The 22,673-nt window shown below is 52.9% G+C and overlaps 3 protein-coding genes across 6 annotated transcripts; 1 reads left to right on the top strand and 2 right to left on the bottom strand.

The window, feature by feature from the left end:
- Positions 1 to 92: 92 nt before the first annotated feature.
- On the bottom strand, positions 93 to 2,736 carry MIA (MIA SH3 domain containing). The gene is made up of 4 exons (XM_057712880.1): positions 1,272 to 2,736; positions 1,059 to 1,192; positions 489 to 599; positions 93 to 173 (listed from the first exon to the last, which is right to left on the bottom strand). The coding sequence occupies exons 1-4, from the start codon at positions 1,396 to 1,398 to the stop codon at positions 150 to 152; spliced, it is 396 nt and encodes a 131-aa protein (XP_057568863.1). The 5' UTR covers positions 1,399 to 2,736; the 3' UTR covers positions 93 to 149.
- Positions 2,737 to 4,110: 1,374 nt separating this feature from the next.
- SNRPA (small nuclear ribonucleoprotein polypeptide A) lies at positions 4,111 to 14,707 on the bottom strand. Of its 2 annotated transcripts, XM_057713044.1 has the most exons (7): positions 14,589 to 14,707; positions 14,042 to 14,125; positions 10,828 to 11,000; positions 8,376 to 8,555; positions 6,245 to 6,418; positions 5,702 to 5,790; positions 4,111 to 4,488 (listed from the first exon to the last, which is right to left on the bottom strand). In XM_057713044.1, exons 2-7 carry the CDS (start codon positions 14,112 to 14,114, stop codon positions 4,329 to 4,331), a joined length of 849 nt encoding a protein of 282 aa, XP_057569027.1. In that variant the 5' UTR covers positions 14,115 to 14,125; positions 14,589 to 14,707; the 3' UTR covers positions 4,111 to 4,328. The 2 variants fall into 2 exon arrangements, with proteins under 2 accessions (XP_057569027.1, XP_057569028.1); XM_057713045.1 differs by lacking the exon at positions 14,589 to 14,707 and having other exon boundaries at positions 10,891 to 11,000; positions 14,042 to 14,250.
- A 373-nt stretch (positions 14,708 to 15,080) lies between these two features.
- ACTMAP (actin maturation protease) lies at positions 15,081 to 22,670 on the top strand. Of its 3 annotated transcripts, XM_057711916.1 has the most exons (6): positions 15,081 to 16,015; positions 18,749 to 18,817; positions 19,318 to 19,442; positions 19,806 to 19,935; positions 20,027 to 20,097; positions 20,874 to 22,670. In XM_057711916.1, the coding sequence occupies exons 1-6, from the start codon at positions 15,696 to 15,698 to the stop codon at positions 21,209 to 21,211; spliced, it is 1,053 nt and encodes a 350-aa protein (XP_057567899.1). In that variant the 5' UTR covers positions 15,081 to 15,695; the 3' UTR covers positions 21,212 to 22,670. The 3 variants fall into 3 exon arrangements, with proteins under 3 accessions (XP_057567899.1, XP_057567898.1, XP_057567900.1); XM_057711915.1 differs by lacking the exon at positions 20,874 to 22,670 and having other exon boundaries at positions 20,027 to 20,756; XM_057711917.1 differs by lacking the exons at positions 19,806 to 19,935; positions 20,027 to 20,097.
- The last annotated feature ends 3 nt before the right edge of the window (positions 22,671 to 22,673 follow it).

The raw sequence follows: 22,673 nt of genomic DNA, 5'->3' as shown, positions 1-22,673 counted from the left end.
GTTGATTGGCTAGATTCAGAAACCCTGGGGAAACATTTCCTTTCTAAGATCCCCACCACAAAGACCACAGAGACCCATAGTTTGCACTTGGCTGATGTATTTGCATAAAGCCGGGGAGAAACAACAGCAGAGACAGCAGTAGACTGAGCTCACTGGCAGTAAAAATCCCATTTCTGAAAAAAAGAAAGGGGGAACAATGGGGAGAAAACCAGTGGTCACACCACAAAGGATCTAGTGGTTTTAGCAAATGCTGCAGCCACAGGCGCCAGGTTTGGCTGCACCAGTGCTATGCAAATTAGCCTAGAGCCCTCTACTCTTTGCACCTCTCAATCGGACTAGGATTTAGAAATCGCTCCTCGTTTTTCAGGTAAGAAAAGGCAGGGAATTTGTTCCTGAGCATACAGCTAGGCTGCCGGGGAGTCAAGGGTGGGAGCATTTTTGCTCAAGGGTCCTCCCTCCAGGTCCCTGCCAGTCCCCAAGACACTCACATCTGTCCTCACGTCGATTTTGCCAGGTTTCAGGGTCTGGTCTTCGCGTACAATGCTACTGGGGAAATAGCCCAGGCGAGCAGCTACGTCTCCATAGTAATCTCCCTGAACCTGGGGAAGAGGAGTTAAAAGCCAGGGTCTGGGAAGATGGCAAGCTCATTGCTGCTGAAGATCTTTGCACTCTCTTCTCCCTGATCTCGACTTGGCTGGCTCCATCCTTGTCATTCCAAACTCAGTTTAAAGTCACGTGCTCTAAAGTCCTCCCTGACCACCCCATCACTTTATATTAATCCTCAAAGCAGCACATACTTGCCGATATTTTTGATGGCTTGTCTCCTTCCATTAGAATAAAAGGGGTCGTTATTTATTGTACCTCCAGTGTCTAGAACAGTTTGGGATGATAGCAGATGCCCTAATAATTGCTAAACAAAGTGAAGTAGATCACAATAGCCTCCCCTCCAAGACTATATTTCAGTTCACTCCCTCGAATCTTCCCTTTAGGTGAAAACTTAGGGTGCACTCCCACCCAAGCCCCCCTACCCTTTCCTCCTCTGTTCTCCCAAGACTCACGCTGCCTCCCCAGAAGAGCCGCCCTCGGCCCTTCAGCTTGGAGAAGACATATACGACCTGGCCCTGGTATATGGTCAGGAAACGGCAGTCAGGGGCCACGTAGTCCTGGAGGGCCACGGCCATGGAGATGGGGTCTGGGGAAGGAACAGAAGGGAGTAACAACACCCTCCACACAGGCTAGCAATTCAAGCCCCCAACACCCCCCAGTCTTACGGCTGCATTCCTCATCAGCACACAGCTTCCGCTCAGCCAGCCTGGGCATCGGGCGGCCCCCGACACTAGGACCTGGGAAGGCAGACAGCAAGACGACACCGAGAAACACCAAGGACCAAGCCATCATGGACTCTGAGCAAAAGAGTCACTAAGGGAGGAGCGGGGTCTCCAGTTTCCTCCTGCCCTCCCTCTCCAGCAGCACAAGGAAACCTGTGTTCTGGGTCTTGTCCCCGCCTTAAACCAGTCCCAAATTTCGCCCACACCACCTAGAGGCTGCAACCCAGCCAAAACCATTTCAAGGAAAGGGTGAGGGTTGCCAGCACAAGGAAATACCCAGATAGGCCCAAGGCAGCCCAAGCCACTCCAAATAACAGCCACCCCCTCAATAGAGAGGGGGTTTAAGACAGGCAAGTTAAGGTATTCAATTCCATCTTTTTTGACTTGGCTTGGGGACCTAGGCCCCTCTCCTCTCCCCCCACCAGGGACAGAACCAGAGGAGCCAGTATGGAAAAAACACCTTGGAATTTCCTGTGCTGAGGGGCAGCAGAACAAGGCAGCCCTTTGATTGCCAGGAATAGCCCCAGTTCCCAAGTACGGAGTGAATATTATATGTTGGGCCTTAGGCTAGGCAATGCTCTACCATGATCACTATTTATCCTCATAAACCACTTCCTATCTGGGTGACCTGGGCTAAGCTCTATCTCCTCCTGGGTCCTCACCTTTCCCATCTGAAACAGAAATAAAAACTAGTAGTTATTTATACAGCATTCACCATGCATATTTTTATTAACTCAAATGTATACTCTGCACCATCCTGAAGAGGGACTATCATAACCCCATTTTATGTAGAAACGGAAGCACAGAGCCTTAAGGAATTTGTCCAAGGTTACAGAGTTGGGCAGTGGAGGGGCTAGATCTGGCTCCAGGCCCACACCCATCACTACTGAACTTGGAGCTCAGTCAGCTGCCCAAGATCAGAATGAGAAAGTGGTAGAAGATTTGAACTCAAGTCTCATTTCTAAAACTTCAAATAGAGATCCACACGCCTGAAGTCCCAGCTCTTTCCTCAGGTATCCTCACCTCTGCCCTCAAGTCCAAACTTGCGTTTTGGGGGAAAGAGGGTGGACACAGACACTTGGGGTGGGGAAGAAATCATCAGGGGGCAAAGAGTGGGCCTAAGCCGTCTCCACCCACCCAACACCCAGCACCAGGTACCATGAGAGCACCAAACAGCTCTACTCAAATGTCACCTCCTCAGAGGGGCTTCCCTCGATCCCTCCAGCTACGGCTCCCCAGCTCCACCGACCCATCACCCCATTATGTCAGATCTGCTTCTATCAGAACCCAGCATTTGAAATTAGCTTGTCTATTCCATTCACCACTCCATAACCTATGCCAAGAACTCAGAGTGTAATAGGTACTCGGCAAGTTATTTGCTGTATTTATTGAGTGCCTGCTAAGTGCCTGGTGGGGCGGCAGGGGGACACCACAGTATTCATATAGAGAGTCCTATTTGCACAGGAAGAACATGAAGCTCAGAGTGCGGACATCGACTGCCTATGGAGGAAACAGCCAGGGAGTGCCCCCCAACCAGGAGGACAGCAGAAACCAGGACCCACGGGCCACAGACCCCGTTCCCACGAACTGTCTGCAATAACTCTGTGCCGTTTAGGGAAGACAGCAATCACCTTCCCCTTCTAATGTTTCACATCGTTTGGTGCCACAAACACTGATGTTCAAACACCTCAAACACTGATGTTCCTTTTCAACGGAGGGAGAGGAGCAGGAGAAGGCTGGGTATCAGCCTTGGCAGGACAAAAATATCCAGGGAGAATTTAACACTCTGTCTATTGTGTTTACTTTTGTGGTTCATTTTCTACTTCTGGCAAGTGATCTCATTTTCCCATCTATATGGTGTGAGAAAGGGTTTTAAGCAATATATATACATACATATTTTTTTTTTTTAGTCAATTCAAAAATTGCCAGGTCAGGTGTGTGACAGGCGGCTAAGGAAGGTTCCCCATTCAATCTCCTCTTCTAAGCCACAGCTATAGCTGGGTACGTGGCTGTCCAGCCAGGAACCACATTTCCCAGCCTCCCCTGCAGCTGGGGCACTGGAGGGGAGGCTGGTTCAGCCACCTGCCCAAGGCTCCTGGCTGGCATCTGGCCAGCAGGGGAGAACAGCTGTGTGTGAAGTGGCCACACTCCTGGCACCGGCGTCTGGTCACTAGCTTCCCATCTGTGAAGTTTAGGCACTCCCAGCAGCAGCAGTGATATCTTCCTGAACTCTAGAGATTGCAGCTCAGTCGGGGGGCTGCAAACTTGAACTCAAATGTCTCCAACACAGGTTGCCATTCCTACCATCCTTCCAATAATTTCATAAATATCCAATTCCCTTCCCTTTCTTCCTGAAGTACCTAGAGTGGTTTCTGTGGGACTCTTGCTGTGAGAGAAAGCATTTTTGTCTAGAAAAAGGTGGAGAAAAACCAAACTTCTTTCCTAACACTCTACCATGTTAGAAAATTATTGGAATCAACATATAAATCTACAAAGTGAATGATGTGCCATTAAAAGTGGCATCCTTGCGCAGTACAGAACCTGCCCAACTGCACCTGGCAGCCTGGGTTTTAATTCCCTGCTCTGAATGCTGATTGAGACAAAACAGAAATCTGCCAAAGCAGCAAAAATGACTTAAGTTTGGACCATGTTACTACGCTATTCTGGATTTTCCCAAGGTTGCAATCTCCAACACGCTGAGAGGCCCAAATACTCAGAATATTCTGATGTGCAGGGAAGGGAAACACAGAAGACAAAAAAATAAAAACAACAAAGGGTTGTGAAAAAACAAACCTCAAAAAACCACTTTAATTCAAGCCTAACAGCTCCAGGTGCAATGTCTGGGGACAGACTCTGGGTACAATGCTGTGTGGCGACCATTCACTCACACATGGCTCCAAGGAGGCCCCCGAGGGGGACTTACCTTCAGGGGGCTGAGCCAGGCTGGGGGTGGGGGTGGGGTGCAGAACAGGGGGCAGGGACAGGTATGGGAAAAGGGTGCTACTTCTTGGCAAAGGAGATCTTCATGGCATTGTTCTGGGTGATCTTGAAACCCTGCAGGGCGTCACGCGCGGCCCCTGCCTGCACTTCATTGTCAAACTCCACGAAGGCGATGTCGTGCCGCCCTGGGACCAGCCGGACCTCCTTGAAGCCAGGGAACCTGAGAGAGAGGCAGAGACCTCAGGGATCCAGACTCAGCACTTCCCTCTAACATTCTGGCGTCTGGTGGGTAGGGGCCAGGAATGTTGCTAAACTTTCCACAATGCACAGGGCAGCCCCGATAACAAAGGATTATCCGGTCTAAAATGCCCATGATGCTAGGCTGACAAACCCTAATATAAAAAAGTGTGCACAATGGAAACATATCATTTAAAGAAAAATGTTAACATGAACACCCACACAACCATAACCTAGATCAAGAAAGAGAGCACTGCCCCCTCCCCATGTCCTCCCCCAATCACAGAAATCATAGAAATAACCGCTCCAGAAATAATCAATATCCTGACTTTTATTATCCACTGTTTCTTTCATTTCCCTCTTTCATTCCTTACTTCCTTCCCCATCAGGCAACCATCCATATGTTTACTGGGTATCCTTTTTTCCATCAGTATCCTTAGGAAATATGCACTGTTCTGTGGATGTGGTATGTGAACGGATAGTATTATTTTTGTTTTATTCAGTTTCTCAAAATTTCTCCTCGGCACTAGCATAAAGAACCGTGCATGCTGGTCTTCCTGTTCCCTCTGAGACGTGGTACGCCATGGCAAGCATCTGCACTTGACCTCTCCCTTCTCCCAGGCTGCCTCCAGCCTCCTGCCACACTATGAGGAATGCCCTAGCCACAGCCCCTTGGGCCTCAAGTTAGAATTTCTGTAGGACACACAGTGGGAAGCAGAGCCACCAGGTAAGCATGACTGAACAGTGGACAGTGACCCGATGCAACGGCCGTAGTGGTCTCCATCCCATCTGCAGGGCACGAGGGGTCAAGCATCTCCACCTCCCAGACTTGCAGTCTGAACAGGCTGACTCCTACCAGTCTAGCCAGTGTTCAGTGACATCTCACTGCTGTTTGACTTGCACCTTGCCTTTGTTCAATTTAGATGCTGCAAAAATTAGGCCCAAAGCCTGGACCCCTGCCCCACCCCCATGAAGGCAGAGGAGGGCCCACCCGCCACGGCTACTGCTGCCCTCCACACCCTCCCTGCTAGGGGCCCAGCCTCAGCCTCCACCTTTCAGCCTCTAGTCATTGTCCCGCCTGTACAGCCTAAGCAGGCTCGGTCGGGACTCCGCCAGCACAATTGTGAGGCCTGTCCCCGTGGTGCCACCTCCTGGCCATCACCCTCAGCCCCCGCTCAGCCACAGGCCCCACTTACTGGTTGAAAAGCATGGAAAGCATGAGCTCGTTGGTCTCTTCCGGCAGGTTGGTGAGGAACAAGATGTGATTTGGTGGATTTTCTGAAAGCTGCAGGAGAGCGACGGGAGCCCCTGAGTCTGGTTGGGGATCCACGGCCCTCCTGCTCTCCCGCCCCTGCCCACTCCCCCCACCCCCCGCTTGAATTCGTTTTAGTCCTTCACCTGACATACCCTGTGTTGTTACCTGTCTACCCCGCCTTGCCCCCGCTAGGCTGTAAGCCACACTGCTGTACCCATAAGCAGGTGCTCAGCAGAAGTTCACTGAAGGAAACTAGGTGCAGCCCACCCCTGCTCCAGTCTCACCCTGACCTTTCAAAGCTGCTCCAACAAACACACCAATTCCTCTGTCCCAGGGTCTGACACCACTGCTACATCCTCATCCTCCAATAGCACCTTCCCAGGGAGGCCCGCCCAGACCACCCAACCTAAAACAGTGCCCCCACCGGCCCCTCGCCACTCCCGTCTTCTGACTACACGAGATCCCAGGAGGACCAGACACTTACAGGCTGGGCAGGCGGCATCTGCCCTGGCATAAGCTGCTGTGGCGGCATGGCCCCTGGTGGGATCTGGCCAGGCGCGAGGCCCGGAGGCGGGATCATGCCCGGGGGGGGCATGTAGGGAGGCTGGCCCGGCATGTGGTGCATGATGCGGGGCGCCTGAGTCATCGGCGGCATGCCCTGCGGCGAGAGGGGGGCAGGGCTGAGAGGGGTGCGGGCAGGCAGGAGGAGGTGCTTTCAGGGTCAGTAGGAAGCAGAGAGGAGAAAAGGTCGTTACAGGAAACCCAGGGTGTGAGAGAGACAGGGAGAAAGATCCAGACTTGGAAAAGGCAAAAAAGGCACTCAGAGAGGGATGGATGGAGCAAAACAGACCTAAGATCACAGGGGACGTTAAATCAGAAAGAGTTAAAGAAAATTTTTTTTAACACATAAAAATTGGTCAGGGGAATTCACCGGCAGTCCAGTGGTTAGGACTCCGTGCTTCCACTGCAGGGGGCACAGGTTCCATCTCTGGTTGGGGAACTAAGATCCCGCATGCTGCATGGTGTGGCCAAAAAAAAAAGGGGGGGGGCCCACAATGGCCTAACATTGTTTATATACATATGAATAGGAAAAAAGACTAGGAAAAAAATAAAAAATTATCAACTAAAAGGGGTGGAAATAAACACTATTAGCAGCATGCTGTACTCCTGCTTTTAAAAATAAACTTCATGGAAAAAGAAACAGACCCAGAGAACAGTTAGTGGAAGGCAGAGGTGGACGGCGATGGTCAGGGCAGATGCATAAAGTGCGAGGGGGTGGCGGCAAGGGGAAGGGAGACAGCTGAAGGCAAAGAGCACGTGCACCCGGGGGAGACAGAAGCTGGAATCATGTCTGAAGAGTCAAAGGTGGACAGAAAGCTGGGCACAGGAGAACAGAGAGAGTGAGGGTGGGAAGCTGATGGTAACCTGGACACCATCACTGACACAAGACAAATAAGAGTGCAACCCATCAGAAAAGCCGATGTGGAGGTTCGGAGACCTGAGCGCGTCCAATTCATCCATCTTTTCTTTAATACTTTGTGCTTTCTGTATCCTGTTTAGAAAACAGGATGTTTCTACTCTTCATGCCCTCACCGAGGTCATAAAGACATTTTCCTGTTTTCTTCTAGAATACCTTTATTGTTGTAGCTGTCACATTCGGGTCTATGATTCACCTCAAATTAACTCATACATAGTTAAGGTGGGGCTAACTTTTCCTCTTACAGATATCCAACTGGTCCAGTATCATTTACGAGGGGAAAAAGCCCTTTCACCACTGGACTGCAGTGGTACCCTGATCATACATGGAGTGTCCACATACACGTGTGGATGTTTCTAGACTCTATTCTGCCCCACGGGTCCATCTTCCTACCTTTATGCCAATACCATACTATCTTGATTACTATATAGCAGGCCCCCAGCTTTGCCTTTCCAGACATTTACACACAGTCTGTCCCCACAAGTTCCTGTTGGGATTTTGATTGGAATTGTGTTGAATCTTAAACCAATTTGCAGAGAACTGACATCTTAATAGCAGTGAGTCTTCCTATCCAGTTGCCGAGATCATCTCCAATTTCTCTCAGCCACGTTCTATCATTTCAGTGGGTGGCCCTGCACACTTTCTATTGAATTTACTCCTTAGAGCTATTTTTCAATTTGAAGTCTACTTGTTTGTTGCTAACATATACAAATAAAACTGACTTCTTCCATACTGACCTTATATCTGGTGACCTTGTTAAGTTAAATTCTTTTTAATCCTAACAGTTAATTAGTAGTTTCCTCTGGATTTTCTACACAGACACTGACTTAGAAGACACAGACAGCAAAATCTAGATCAAGAAGAGAGAGAAAATGAGAGACTGAGACAGAGAAGAAAAAATCCTGAGAAACAGGCAGGCAGGCATAGACATTTCCAAGTGGAGACACCATCAACCACGTGCTCAACCCCTCTAGAGACAGGGACACAATCTGAGAAAAATGGAAAGGGGGGGTGAGGGTGCTGGGGTAGGTCCTGAATCCACAAAGGGAGACTCCTCCCCACCTCACCCCCAAGCCAGCCCACGTGGCTGAGGAGAGAGCTGCTGGTGAGAGGGCCACATCTCTGGGTCCTGGCTTACCGGTACAGGCCCCTGGACAGTGCCCACCACAGGGGCGGCCGCCCCACCCTGCACGGCTTTCTTGGCAGCTGGGGTCTCCTGGCTCTTGGGCTTCCTCTTCTCCCGCTTGCGGTCCCGCTCCACGAATGTGCCCTTCATCTTGGCAATGATATCTGAGTCGGTCTTGGCATATTGGATACGCTGCCAAACAGAGAGCAGAGGGTGAAGGAGACTGGACTGCGGAGCGAAACCGCCTGGATGCAAAATCAGACCTTGCCAGAAGCTTGGTGAGTAACGTCACAGAAATCCCATGGCCCCAACGTCCTCATCTGTCAAATCGGGATTGAGGTATTTTCCACTTCAAAGGACGGTCCTGAGGACTATGAGTTCAAGTATTCCGAGCAGTGCCTGGCACTCAGCAAGCGCTCAGGCAGTGGTTGCTGGGATTTTGAAGGGAAGATGGGACAGCCCCGAGCATCAGGCCCGAGGCAGAAGGAAGGAAGGAAGGAAACGAGGTCAGGACGGGAGCAGGGGGGCTTCCATCGCGCAAGAAGAGAACTGAGCCTCCAGGCTAAATTGCATTCATTCAGTGGTTTATGAAGGAAGCAACTATATTTGCTCTGGGGATACAGCAATGAGCGAATTGCACAAAAATCCCTGCCCTCGTGGAGTTTGTTCGCTGGGGAAGATATGCTAGAAATTAAAAAGTGAACTGGAGAAGGGGACGTGAAGAGTTGAGAAGAACTGAAATTCTCACAGTGTGGCCAGGAAAGACCTCAGAGATAACGCTGGTGTAGAGACAGAGGGAGGGAAGGAGCCATGCAGACATCTAGGGAACAGAGCATTCTAGCAACGGAACAGCACCAAAGAGCTCAGGAGTGCAGGGTGTGTTCAAGGAACAGCAAGGAGGCCAGCGCAGATGAGTGGGGAGGAGACAAGGTCACAGAGCCAACAGGGAACCTTGGGGACCCTGTCTTTTCCTGAGAAAGCTGGGAGCCGTGGGGTGTTATGAGCAGGGGAGTGACGAGCTCTCACTTGTGACTCCCACGAAGCACCGTAGCCGCTGGCATGAAGAGCGGCCTGTGAGGAGCAGGGGTCGAAACAGGGAGAAGGGTGGAGGCTGGGACCAGGTGGTGGCAGGGGAGGAGTGAGAAGAACCAGTGGAGGGTTTTTGTTTGTTTGGGGGTTTTTTTGTTTTCTTTTTTCCCCCTGTGGAGGTTTTGAAGGTAGAGTTGACTGGACTCCCTGACAGAATTCACAGTGGCTCAGTGCTTCCTATGGTCCAAGCGATGATTTCAGAGAAGAGCAGGGGAGGAGGGTCCACACAAAAAGATCCATGGTTTTTAGCCCTCAAAAGTGAATTCCCAGCTGCTCCAGAAAAGCAACAGAAGATGTGGCAGCTGTGGCCTCGCATACCCAGAGGCAACGAGAGGCAGGAGTCAGAGAGGCCTGCTCCACAAGGTGAGGGCTCCAGGCAGCCCCGCCGCGCCGGGGCCAATGTCTTCCACACGAAGTGACCTGCCTGCGACCTGCAGGCACTGACACTTGCTGTCACCTCCCCAAGGGAACTGGTTCAGGGAGGCATATCCCAATCAGGTGAAACTCGAAAACGGATGGAGGGACAATGGACTGACTGACATGGCAGGAATTCTAGTTTAGGGCAGGGACTTTAAGCCACTCCTCACCTCCTGGACAGCAATCCCCATGGCCACCCATGTGACCTATTAAACACCTGTAACCCACTTCCTCCCATCCCATGGCCCCTGCCCTGGTCCCGGCCCAACCCCCACCACCTGGGCGCCTGACCCAGCCTCACTTTCACAACGGAACCCCATCTCCCTCTTCACCCACTCTACCCAACAGCCACAGGCATCTCCCTAAACCCTTCCATGGCTCCCCAGCTCCCTTGGAATGAAGTCCACTTTCAGGACCAACTCCAGCTCCTCCGCCTGACTTCTGACATGCTCTCCAGACCATGCCCTCCCCACCACCTTCCACCCTCACTCCAGCCAAATGAATTGTGACTCCCTCAATTACACACGCTCTTGGTTACCTCCGGGCCTTGGTCTACTGTCTTTCTCCTTCTCCTCCTCCAGCTACTCTCCTCCAAGTCTTAAATATGCCAGAAAGGCTTCCCTGCGAACTCCCAGACTGGGTGAGAGGCCTCCCCTAAGCTCCCCTGGCTCTGTGCAGTTGTCCCGTCCCAGCCCTGACCCCTCCGGGACGTCACCGTCTGGAGGCAGGCGTTATCTCTCCAACAGCGCTGTGGGGCTGAGAGGGCAGAATTGGGGCTTCCCTTGATCACTGTGCGTCCCCACAGCCCCAGTACAATGAACAGCGGATGCTGAGGACCAGGAGGAGAAACTCCCATCCTTAACAGTCTGGACTACAGGCAACAGGAAGCCCAGACCCATCCAGCCTGCAGTAGCACTTTGCCCGGCATTTACGCACACCCCTCCACCCCACTGCTCACCATGGGCTTGTCGTAGAAGGGGAAACCCTGCATGGAGCGCAGGGCATTGGTGGCGCTGCTGACCTCCTTGAAGATGACAAAGGCCTGGCCCCTCATCTTCAGGCTTCGTGATACCAGGATATCCAAGATCTGGCCAAACTGGGAGAAGATCGCATACAGGGACTTCTTCAGCTCTGTGGTGAGGAGAGGAAAGACCTATAGGTGACCGGAAGCCTTGGTATCATGTCCTGGGGCTCAGGCTCCCCTTTTCAGAGGAAACACAGCCTAGATGGGAAACCATCGACCCACTGACAGAGTACCAAGCAATATCAGCAGCAGCCTAGAACCACTCAAGTGGTCACATGCGCTCCTCTGTAAGAGGTCAACAGTAAGAATACCTACCCCACAACGTTGTTGCACAAGGAATGTGAGTCACACATACACAGGGCACCTAGTAAATGTGAGCTCTTCTCATTGTCTCCAGCACCTCGACACAAGCCCCTCTGATGTGGCCCTGGCTGACTTCTCTCCCCACGCTCCACCTTCACTCCTACAGCTCCAGCCACACTGGCCTCCCAGCCCTTCCTCAGGCCCATCACAGCAACTCTGCCTGAGGACCTTTGCACTGGCTGCTCCCTCTACTAGAAGGACCTTTCTCCTGATGTGTGCATGGCTGCTTCCTTCCAGTCACACAGGGCTCAGCAGAAATGTTGCCACCCAAGGCCTTCCCTGACCACCCTGTCTAAATAAGTGCCCCCTCACGTCACTCTCCCCCTACTCCTGGGACTCTATTTGCTTTTCCTTCATGGCATTTCCCACCTCCTGACATCAGGTTTGTTTACTTGTTGTTTAGCTCTCCTTCTGAAGAGCTACAAGCCTGTCCTATTTGTTTATCACAATGTCACCATGAGCAGTACCACTGCCAGCACACAAACCTCTAAAAACATTTGCATGAATAAAGATACCACTGAATGATTTATGGGAATAAGTTCACTAAACTCTTCCAACTACTCCATGAAGCAGCAATTCTAACTGTCCCAATTTTACTAACATGGATAGAAGCTCTCAGAGGATCTGTCACTGGCCCAGGAGTGTCCCAAGGGTGCTGGAAAGACCCTGCAGAGCCGGCACCACAACCAGGCCCCAAGTCCATTTGAACCCAGTACCACCATACCTCACTAGCAAACTACCACACCTGACAGCCAGAAAAGGAAAGAGTGCTCATCTTATGCAAAAAGGTACCTGGTCAAAGAGACAGTACAACAGAAAAGCGGGGTGGGGGATATAAAGATGGAAGCAAATAGCCAAAAATTCTGATGACATTTCTGGGTTTGGTTTCCAGCCCCCATCCCCATGAACCCAGTTTGGGCCTTAGTCATTCCACAGGACTGCGAACCTCTCCCCAGTCTCCCTTCTTGCCCACTCACGTTCACCCTCCACAACTGGAAAGATCTTTCACAATTAACTGCACCCCTTGCCTGGCTCCCCAAAGCCCTCAGGAGGAAGTCCAACACCTCACCCAGCCCCCAAGGTGCCATGAGCCAGAGTACACTGCTCACTGGACATCTGCACGTGCTGTTCCAGGTTGGGAACTCTCATTATAACATCAATACTGCTTCCTCTACCTGGTAGGCTTCCCAAAATGTCTCCTTTTCTATAAAACTGAACAAATAGCTCTTTCTCCGTGTCCAATCCCAGCCCTGACTACTCTGCCTGTGCTTCCCCAGTCATGGCCTTAGCTACTAGGGATACCACTGTCCAGTAGGAGGTCTGTCAGCCCTACTGGACTGTGGTTCCTTGAAGCCAGGACCAGGACTGTCTCTGTCACCAGTGTGTCCCCAGCTCCACAAAGCACTGGCTGGGCACAACACTCTAAAAGTATATGAGGGATCTGCATAGCTTGTTTTATTACCTTCAATGGCAACTTTACCTGTAATTCCAAACTTAAGCCCAGCAAGCTCCTCTGGTTCTCCTAACAATTTTCTTGAGGGAATAGGAAGAGCTAACACTATCTGACCCTTATTAACTGCCAGACACCATAAAAAGCTGCTGTATAGAAGTTTGGTTTTTTTTTATTTATTTATTTTTATTTGTTTATTGGTTGCACTGGGTCTTTGTTGCTGCACATGGGCTTTCTCTAGTTGCAATGAGAGGGGTTACTCTTCATTGTGGTGCACAGGCTCCTCATTGCTGTGGCTTCTCTTGTTGCGGAGCACAGGCTCTAGGCACGTGGGCTTCAGTAGTTGCAGCACATGGGCTCAACAGTTGTGGCTCACGGGCTCTAGAGCACAGGCTCAATAGTTGTGGCTCACAGGCTTAGTTGCTCCGCGGCATGTGGGATCTTCCCTGAGCAGGGCTCAAACCCATGTCCCCTGCATTGGCAGGCAAATTCTTAACTACTGCGCCACCTAGGAAGTCCCTGTACGGATGTTTAACTAATATAATTCCCACAACATCTACACAAAGATATTACGATTTTGCTCAGTTTTCTTATATAAAAAATGAGTTTCAATAAAAGTGATAACATGCTCAAGAAAATAGAAAACTAAGCCTGATGTCAAAAATTGAGTTCTTAAGCAGAGTTCCATACCGGTGGCCTCAACCACTTTTCTGTGCTGTGTGACCTTGGGCAAATCATATCACCCCGGAGTCTCAGTTTCCTAATCCGAGAAATAGGAACAACAGGTCCTTCCTTCTGGGTTGCTGTGAAAGTTAAAACGTAACCAAGATTTATACATCAGCACCTGGTACAGAGCGTTAGCCATCATCACTATTCACTTCATTTTGCTTTTGAAATGAAACATTTTCACTGTGGGCTAATCACTGAGGACTCGACAGTGACCAAGACAGTTGCAGTTCTTACCCTCCTGGAGCTCACAGGCCAGGAAAGAGACAACCCATGACAGCCCAGAACGATCAGGGCTTGAAGGGGGATGTCCAGGGTTACGGGAAGTCAGAGGCAGGCACATGGGCAGAAAGGGGAGAGGGAAGGCTTCCTGGAGGAGGGGTCTTGTGAGCTGAAACCTTGAAGGATGAGCAACAGTGACCAGGTTAACGGGCAGAGCGTAAGATGAACTGAGGAAGTGTTAAAGGCGAGGTAGCAGCGTGTGCAAAGGCCGAGGGGTTAACTCTGTCTGACTGAACAAGGCTGAGAAAAAGAGATGGATGCTGGGGACAGAAGAGGGGGCCGGCTCGTGTGGGACAGCCTGGAGTCCGAACTATCCCCAGAACTCACCATCCTTCTTGATCTTCTCGTTGAGATTGTTGATATAAATAGTGTGGTTGGGACGGGTCTCAGGAACTGCCATGGAGTGAGTTGCTGAAAGAATGAAAAAGTTCCACTCAGCTCTGGGTTTCTGCAAATCCTTTGTCCCAACGCGGGCTGCTGAGGGATCTTCCTTCCAAGAGGAAGTCAAGTAAGGCAGACACGAGGGAAGAGGGAAGCACAGGTCGGAAAACAAAGCAAACGCAGCACACCACTTCTCCTCCCCGCGTGGTGAGGGAAATCTCGAGAGGTTTACTACGCGTCCCAGGATGCTCTACGCGGCTCAGTAGGCGGAGCGTCCTAGGTGGCGATTCCCACTGGCCCACGCACTCAAAGGGGCGGTTCAGGAGATAAAGCCCGGATGTAAGAGCCAGTTACTGCAAGAGGGAACCAGTTTGCGGGGCCCTGGCCTCGCGCAGCAGGAAAATAGTTCCCCCACACGAGGCGCGGGAAGGCCCGGGCGCCAGGCGCTCCGCCCGCCAGGCTCCCACGGCCCCCTGCGCCCAAGAATACTCACCGACAGGGTCTCTGCTGCCGCAAGTGAACCCTGCTACGTTGCTGAGCGCCGACCACAAAAACTTCCTCTCCTGGTCCCGCCTTTGTCTTTCTACAAGCCAATCCCTGCGCGGAAACCTTGTAGCGTGGCCAATTAGAGTAAGCCTCGCTCCTGGACCCAGCTTTTGCCAATCAAAAACGACACTTGGGTTCCCGCCTCAGCAGAAAAACTCCGCCCACCCCCTGCAAGCCCTCCTCCTTTTGCGGCGCCCGGGGCTACGGACCAATCAGTGAAGGTCGCGCCCCCTCACGCGCTTCTTGCCAATCGGGACGTGGCTGTCTCGGGAGTCTCTTCGGAGGCCGTTCTTTGGAAGCGCCACCTCTCTCCCGCTGCTACGCGTTCTCTGTCACGTGATCGCTAAAGGGCCGGACGCGAGTTGCGAGTCTTAGCACGGGATTTGGGAAAGGGTGTGCGCCGCGGCAGCCATTTTGCGGGGAGCGGAGGTGCCTCTTATTTCCCGACTCTGTTCGCGGCTCCCAACGACGTCCGATCTATGATCCTTCCCCAGCCCACAAGACTCTTCCTGTTGGCTCTGATTTCAGGACTTTATCCACAACTAGGCTATTTTCCCTGCCAGGTGTCCTTTTGACCTCTTGACCTGACGCAAAGGTCAGCTCTAAGGTTCCAAACTCGGGTCTGGGATGCGAGGAGGGGGAGTCTATTCTAAATTCCCCCAGTCTTTAGCCCTGGGGCCGTAAATCCCACGCTTTAGGTGCGTCGCCCCAGGTCTGAACTTTCATGTCTTGAAATTGAACCCCAAGTTTCCAAACCTAGCGCAGGCTGAGAAGTTAACTCCTGCCAAGTCTCACTCCTTGAGCCCTGCATCCCAGCTCTGTACCGCAAGCCTGGTTCCACATTACAGGACCCCGTTAACCCTCAGGTTCGCTGTGGTTTGACTCAGCCTCAATCCGTGCTCCCAAGGTTCCAGGTTTTAGCCCTGGTTTTTTCAGTCCCAAAATCAGGAACCCAGCTCTCAACCTTCAGCATCCCCATCCCTGCGACCAGCACATTTTGGAGGATCCTTCCCTCTCCCATTCTGATCTTCCAGCGCAAATCACAGACCCCAAAATGATTTCTCCATGCTCTCCTCCCTTAGAGCCACCAATTCCTTCTCCAAAAACCCCTGCATCCCAGGCCCCTATCATTCCACCTCCTCCTCTGCCCCCAAATGGCCCCGAAGTAGCTTTTGCACCCTCTCCCTCAAGTCTCCAGGCCCCTATTCCGCCACCACCCCCATTGCCGCCTCCACCCGCTACCACGGGCTTTGCTCCCCCTCACGTCTTCGGCCTGGAGAAGAGCCAGCTCCTGAAGGAGGCCTTGGAGAGGGCCGGCCCAGTCCCCAGGAGCAGAGAGGACGTGAAGAGGCTCCTGAGGCTGCACAAGGACCGGTAGGGTCGCCATGCCCCACCCCCCCACCCTCCCAGGGTCTCGCCCAACCCCGTGTCCCCAGATCCCTTCAGCCATCTCCTCTTGGGGTTTCCCATTTCCTCATGGTCAAACAGTCTGACTGTTTCAGCCCTTACTTAGACACCTTCAGTGGCAGTGTTCCTTCAGCATTGAAAAAGGCTCCTGCCCTCAGGAGCACCTCATCCAGTGGGAGAGACAGATTTCTCCTTCCACCAGACAGTGACAGCCCAGAGTGGTCAGAGCCCCGAGGAGGGAGCCCAGAGGGAATGTTGGACCAAGGCTGGGGGTCGGTGGGGCCTGCCTGGAGGAGGGGACCCTTGAGTGCTCTCCAGCAAGTTGTGCCAGGGTAGTTGATGAGAGTAAACAGCTTGTGCCCAGGCCCAGTGACATGAAGAGATGTTCTCTTCAAGGACCTGCAAATACTTCTTTAACAGGACAGGGGAAGTGGCAAATGTGGGCTTTCCCAGGTGGGGAGGAGCCAGACCACACAGGGCATGGGGGGAGCCAGGTGAAGGAAGGTAGACTGACCTGAGGGTACTGGGTCGAGCTGAGGAAGGGGTTTGTGCCCTTCCAGGGAAGGGGAGAGACTGCCTTCAAGGAGTGGAAGTGGTGAGACTGGAGTCTGGGGGCGCAGGAGGAAGCTGGAGTACCAGAGACCCACGCAGGGGGAGAGGGGGCTAGACTTGGGCTTGCGGGATCCTAGTTCCCTGACCAGGGATGGAACCCGTGGCCCCTGCAGTGGAGCCCCGGGGAATTCCCCCATAGTGAGGCAAATTTAATGCAAGTAACAACCACTGGTTATCTGCCACATGCCAGGTGTTCTAAGTGTTTTACTTATTTATTTAACCTCAGCAATTCCATGAGACATGAACTTTTTTTTCTTTTAAAATATTTATTCATTCATTCATTCATTCATTCATTCATTCATTGATTCAGGCTGAGCCGGGTTTTAGTTGCCGCACGCGGGTTCATAGTGGCAGCTTGTGGGCTTCTTAGTTGCGGCATGCATGTGGGATCTAGTTCCCCCACCATGGATCAAACCCGGGCCCCCTGCATTGGGAGCACGGAGTCTTACACACTGGACCACCAGGGAAGTCGCAGGAACTTTTTTTTTTTTTTTTTTTTAATTTTGGGGTATTTTTTTTTTTAATGGAAGTATAGTTCATTTACAATGTTAGTTTCAGGTGTACAACACTGATTCAAATGTATATATACACATACATATATATATACATACATATGTATATGTGTGTCTATATTCTTTTTCAGATTCTTTTCCCTTACAGGGTATCACAAAATATTGACTATAGTTCCCTGTGCTATACAGTAGGTCCTTGTTGTCCAGTAGGTCCTATTTTATATATAGTAGTATGCGTCTGTTAATCCCAAACTCCTAATTTATCCCTCCCCCCCACCTCTTGCAAGACAGGAGCTGTTATCCCATTTTCCACATGAGGAAACTGAGGCTCACAGAGGTGACGTCACTTAGCCACAGTGCTTAGAAGAGGAAGGGCATGGCCGTGGGGCTACCTGCTTTTAACCACTGTGCTGTGGATGAGATGAGAGGATAATCATATCCTCTCATCAAGAGGGAGCCCCCCCACCCCCACCCCCACCCCCAGCCTTACTCTTTCACTGACTTTGGGATAGAAATACAAGCACATTGCCTGGCACCTCCTGAGCCCTGGAGGGAGAGGGGCAGGGAGTGGAATCACCAACATATTCCGCGTGGCCTCCCCAAGAACAGGGCTGAGCAAGCCTGCGAGGACTCTGTCAGGGAGATCTCTAAGGCCTGGGGCAATTGTTACCTGGTTTTGCTCAAGGCTGAGTTGAAGGGATTTCCACCCTAACTGCCTGAAAAACAGGTTTGAAGGGGGAGAAACATTCAGAGTTTGGGTACTGAGGAAATAGAGTTCATATTTTATAGCAAGAGAGAAATTGAAACATAAAATTTTTCTTTGCATTTGGGTCTCCTTCCTCCCATTTCATGTTATATTATTGCCTCTGCATTAACTAGACCTCCTTATGGATAACATCCTTCTTAACCTCATCAAGGGTCACAACTCCTTAGGAGACAGCTTTCCTTCTTAATCTTAAGGGGCCACGATGACCCATGACCCGCGTCGCTTTGTACTTGTAGATCTGGATTGCGTAAACTGTCAATCATAGGTCTTTTGACATGTAACCGACCATTTGTCTCAAAAATTTATATATAACTGTGGTGTGACCTCTCATTAGGGGGGGAATAGTCCTCAGAGCTTTCTGAAAGACTGTCTACCAGGTATAATCCTCAGGTTGGCTGAAATTAAAATTGCCCTTTCTTTCTTAGATTGACTGTTAATTTTTTCACCCATGGTGTAGAGACACTCCTCCTAATAAATAGATCCCCCTGGCTCCTAGTTGCAAAGCTTTTGCATATCTTCTCTTTGCCCCTTCAATAACTGAGAGAAAGAGCAGAGAGCAGCAGGCAGAAGGATGATTCCCACGGAGCAGATGAGAAAACTGAGGCCGGGGAGGGGAGGTGTCTCATCAGGGATGAAGGAAGTCTGACCCAGCCAAGAGCGGGCCTCAGGCCTCAGGACAGCTGGGCCCATTTTCCTCCCTTTTACTATCCCTGACACCCCGCTCCCAGCCAGCCCTCGACTGGTGGCGGTTGGGGGGGGGGGGACCCTAGGAGCTGGTTCCCGCATGAACTGAATGTGGCTCTGATTCAGTTTCAGAAGTGACCTGCAGTGGATCCTCTTCTGTGCTGACCTGCCCTCCCTCATCCAAGAAGGCCCTCAGTATGTGCCCTGATCCAGGACCCCAGCCCCTTGGCCAGCCGTGCGTTCTGAGCCTCTGCCCTCACCAGGCTTTGTGAGGGTTGACCCGGGAGTGTGGGAAGAGTGGGTTCATATCAGGCAGCCTGGGGAGAAGGAGGAGGCGGAGGAGGGGAGGGAGAGGGGGACGCTACCAGGTCGGGGTCCTGGGTGCAGTTGGCATGAATAAGCAAGTGGACAAATGAACCTGGTCCATTATCTGCATCTCCACCTTGGCACCAGCTCCTCCTGGAAGCCAAGGTGGCACCTCTCCTAAAACTCCCACGCACCCAGCCCCCAGCCCTCCAGCCCTGGGTTCAGGCCTTGGCCAGCCTCTCTGCTGGAGACGGGAGTCAGGCCTGGGAGAGGAGAAGGGAATTCCCCCCGGGGAGGCAAACCTGTTCCCCACACTCCAGCTTCCAGGGGCGAGGGGGCCCAGGAAAGACACGAGTTAGGGGTTGGGGGCTGGGCCGGTGTCTTCCCAGGTGCGGGCTGGTGGCCTTGTGGATGGCAGGCACTCTCCTGGCGCCCCCCAGCGGCACCCCCCTGGAGAGGCTCGTGCAGGTGGCCATGGAGAGAGGTTACACGGCCCAGGGGGAGATGTTCTCAGGTAGGTTGGGTGTGGAAGGGTTTCAAGCCAGGTGTTCTGCAGGAGGGGACTGGAGAGCTTGGCTAGGACACACCGGGTGCATGAGGGGACTTTGTTCCATTCTTTTGGCCCTTCTCCCCACCCAGTAGAGCAGAGGTTATGAGGTGGACTTTGGAGCCAGGCCACCTGGGTCCTAGCCCAGCCCTGCCACTTCCTGCTGTGTGGTCATGGGCAAGCAGCTTACCGTCTCTGTGCCTCATTTTCTCTATTTGTACAGAGAGGTGATGATCAAGGTGAGAGTTATAGGCACTGATTCCCGAAAGCCTTTGGCACGGTGCCAGGCACACAGTGCTCACTCTTACTGTGTCTGTCCTGTCCCTGCAGTGGCTGACATGGGCAGGCTGGCCCAGGAGGCACTGGGCTGCCAGGCAGAGGTGCTCTACGGCGGCCTGGGTGGTCCCAACAGAGACCGCGTCCTGCAGCACCTTGTCGCCGGGCAGCCTCTGCTTATCCCGTATCCCAGGGCCAGGCAGGGAGCAGGGCAGGGATGGAGATGGGTGGGTCCCAGGGCCACGCCACAGCTTTGGCCTTAACCCCAGTGCCAGCTACGACGAGGACTTCAACCACGAGCCGTGTCAGAGGAAGGGCTACAAGGCCCACTGGGCCGTGAGTGCAGGTGGGTCCTCCCTCCCAGGCCCTGTGCCCTCACCCTGGACCTCCCAGCCCCCTGCCTCCCCTCACATTCTTACCCTCACGCAGGCACCTCCCCACCACCCAAGGCAGGAGCCTGGGTTGGGCCATCCCTGTCCCTGCAGGGTACTTAGCAGGGACCTGGCCAGCAGCGGATACTTCAGTGTCTGCCAGTCAGGGTTGTCCGCAAACAGAAACTCAGACCACAGGCAAGGATCAAACAGTCTGGACTGCAGACGTGGTCCACCCACTTCCAGGCTCTGTGACTGGGCCTCCGTTTCCCTCTCTGGAAATCAAGGTGACAGCAGTACCCACGTCACTGGCAAAGGACGTAAAACTCTTTGAATGGTACCTGGTATGTTACATGTCTCAGTAAGTGTTAGCTATAGCTGTCCTTCCACCTGCCTGAAAGAGCCCAGATTTGCACATCCGGTGGCCTGGATGGAGGCTCCTCTGAGCATTGCTCTTCTGGACAGCTGGTGACAACTAGGTGACGATGTTTGCTCTGTTCAGTGCCGCCTTGCCACCTCCCTGTGCTGACAGGTTGTTGGAGGCAGGACTTAAAATGTCTGCAGCTCTAGAACCCAGCACCCTGGGTCCAAACCCCGGCCCAGCTGGGTGCCTGCTGGCCCCTGCTGGCGTCTCTGTGACGGTGTAGGGATCGGGGCAGCATGTACCCTGGAGGGCTGTGGGGGGACTCAGGGAGCCCCAGCCCCTCGTCAGGACTCAGCTGCCACTCACAGCCTCCCTCTCTCCTCCTAGGGGTCCTGCTGGGTGTGCAGGATGTGCCCAGCCTCAGCTACGAGGAGGACCCCGAGCTGCCAGGCCTGTTCCACCCAGCGCCTGGCAGGCCCCACCAGCCACCGTCCCTGCCAGAGGAAGACTCCCCAGGAGCCGTCTACCTTCTCGCCAAGCAGGGCAAGAGCTGGCACTACCAGCTGTGGGACTACGACCAAGTCCGGGACAGCAACCTGCAGCTGACAGACTTCTCGCCCTCTCGGGCCGCCGATGGCCGGGAGTATGTGGTGCCCACCGGTGGGGTGCGGGCTGGCCTCTGTGGCCAGGCCCTGCTCCTCCAACCACAGGCCTCCAGCCACTAGCCTGCTGCAGCCCTGAGCCAGGGTGACGGAACCCAGCCACAGTTCAGTACATCACCATTCTCAGAGTGCCCCAGGTTCTCTGAGGACCTCCAACCAGAGATCCTTCATGCAGGGTCCCCCAGAATCCATCAGTCCCAATCCTGGGCCCCAACTCCCCCAACCCACCCCCCAGCACCTCCTCAGGGCTAGGATTACAGCCAGAAACCCCACAGACAAGCTCCCTCTCTACAGGGGAGAGACTGACAACCGCTCAGACCCCCGGGCTTGTCTGCCCCATCTCAGTGTCGCATCCACCCACTCTGTGGATGTCTGCAAGAGCCTCCGCTCCACACCCCTTGATGCCTCCCAGTGTCTGTCCACGTGGAGCCGGGAAGCCTTTTAAAACGCAAACCAGGGACTTCCCTGGTGGTCCAGTGGTTAGGACTCTGCACTTCCACTGCAGGAGGCATGGGTTAGGTCCCTGGTCAGGGAACTAAGATCCTGCATGCCACTGGGTGCAGCCAAAAAAACAAAACAAAACAAAACAAAACCCAAGCCAGGTCTCACCACTCCCCTCCAGAGAAGTTTCCAGCACCTCTTCAATACTCCTCGCAAGGTAGCGACTAAAGTCACCTCACCCCAGTTCACCACCCTTACCCCATTCTGTTCTTCCTCAAGCTTTCTTCTGCCAGCCAGGCATAGTGGCCTCTCAGGTGCCTAGAGTGTCCTGTCCCCTCCAGCCCTCTGTTAAAGATATTTCCTGAATTGCTCTCCCCTGGCTTCTTATCACTTCCTCAGGGAAGATTCCCTTGGGCTCCGCACCTCCCCCACCCATGTGTTCTGATTTAAAAATGAAAAGCAACAGACTAGTTTTTTGTGCCAACCCCTTTACCCCTGTTAACTCATCAAATCCTCCAGCCCTGTGAGGAAGGTCCTAGGTCCTGCCTGTTTGACAGATGGAGAGACTGAGGCCTGGAGAAGTGCAGTCCCTGGCCTGAGGTCACACGGCTGGCAGGTGGCAGGGCAAGTAGGCAGATAGTACCCATACAGATTGGGGGGTGGGGGCGGGGAAAGAGAGAGGAGTGTTTAACAAATACCTATTGCATCCATTCGGAAAGGGGAGGAACAGGTCTGTCTTGGTGACTGCCGTGTCCCTCACGCCCAACAGACGGTTTTGTTAGAAACAGTACAGCGTAGCGTTTCTCACGCACCCCAGCCCTGACACCCTGGTTGGCACCGTCTGTCTGGTGCACTGTCCTAGGAGCCCTCAAGGACAGGGCTTGGAGCTGTCTTGGTCACCCCTGTGGCCCCTGCACAGAGCCAGGCACACGAGTTGCAACTCCGTGGAGCTGAGGAATGAACCCACCTGCCCCCAAGCCCGCCTCTACCCCAAGCCAGTCATCGTCCCATCACCCCACCCAACGCTAATGCTCAAGTTACGAGCTTTGAGTCCACAAACCCCAGATGCAAAAGAAAAGACTCC

Source organism: Hippopotamus amphibius, chromosome 16, assembly GCF_030028045.1.
Source record: "Hippopotamus amphibius kiboko isolate mHipAmp2 chromosome 16, mHipAmp2.hap2, whole genome shotgun sequence".
In the NCBI taxonomy this organism is placed as follows: domain Eukaryota; kingdom Metazoa; phylum Chordata; class Mammalia; order Artiodactyla; family Hippopotamidae; genus Hippopotamus; species Hippopotamus amphibius.
This window is presented reverse-complemented; position numbering and strand designations above follow the sequence as displayed.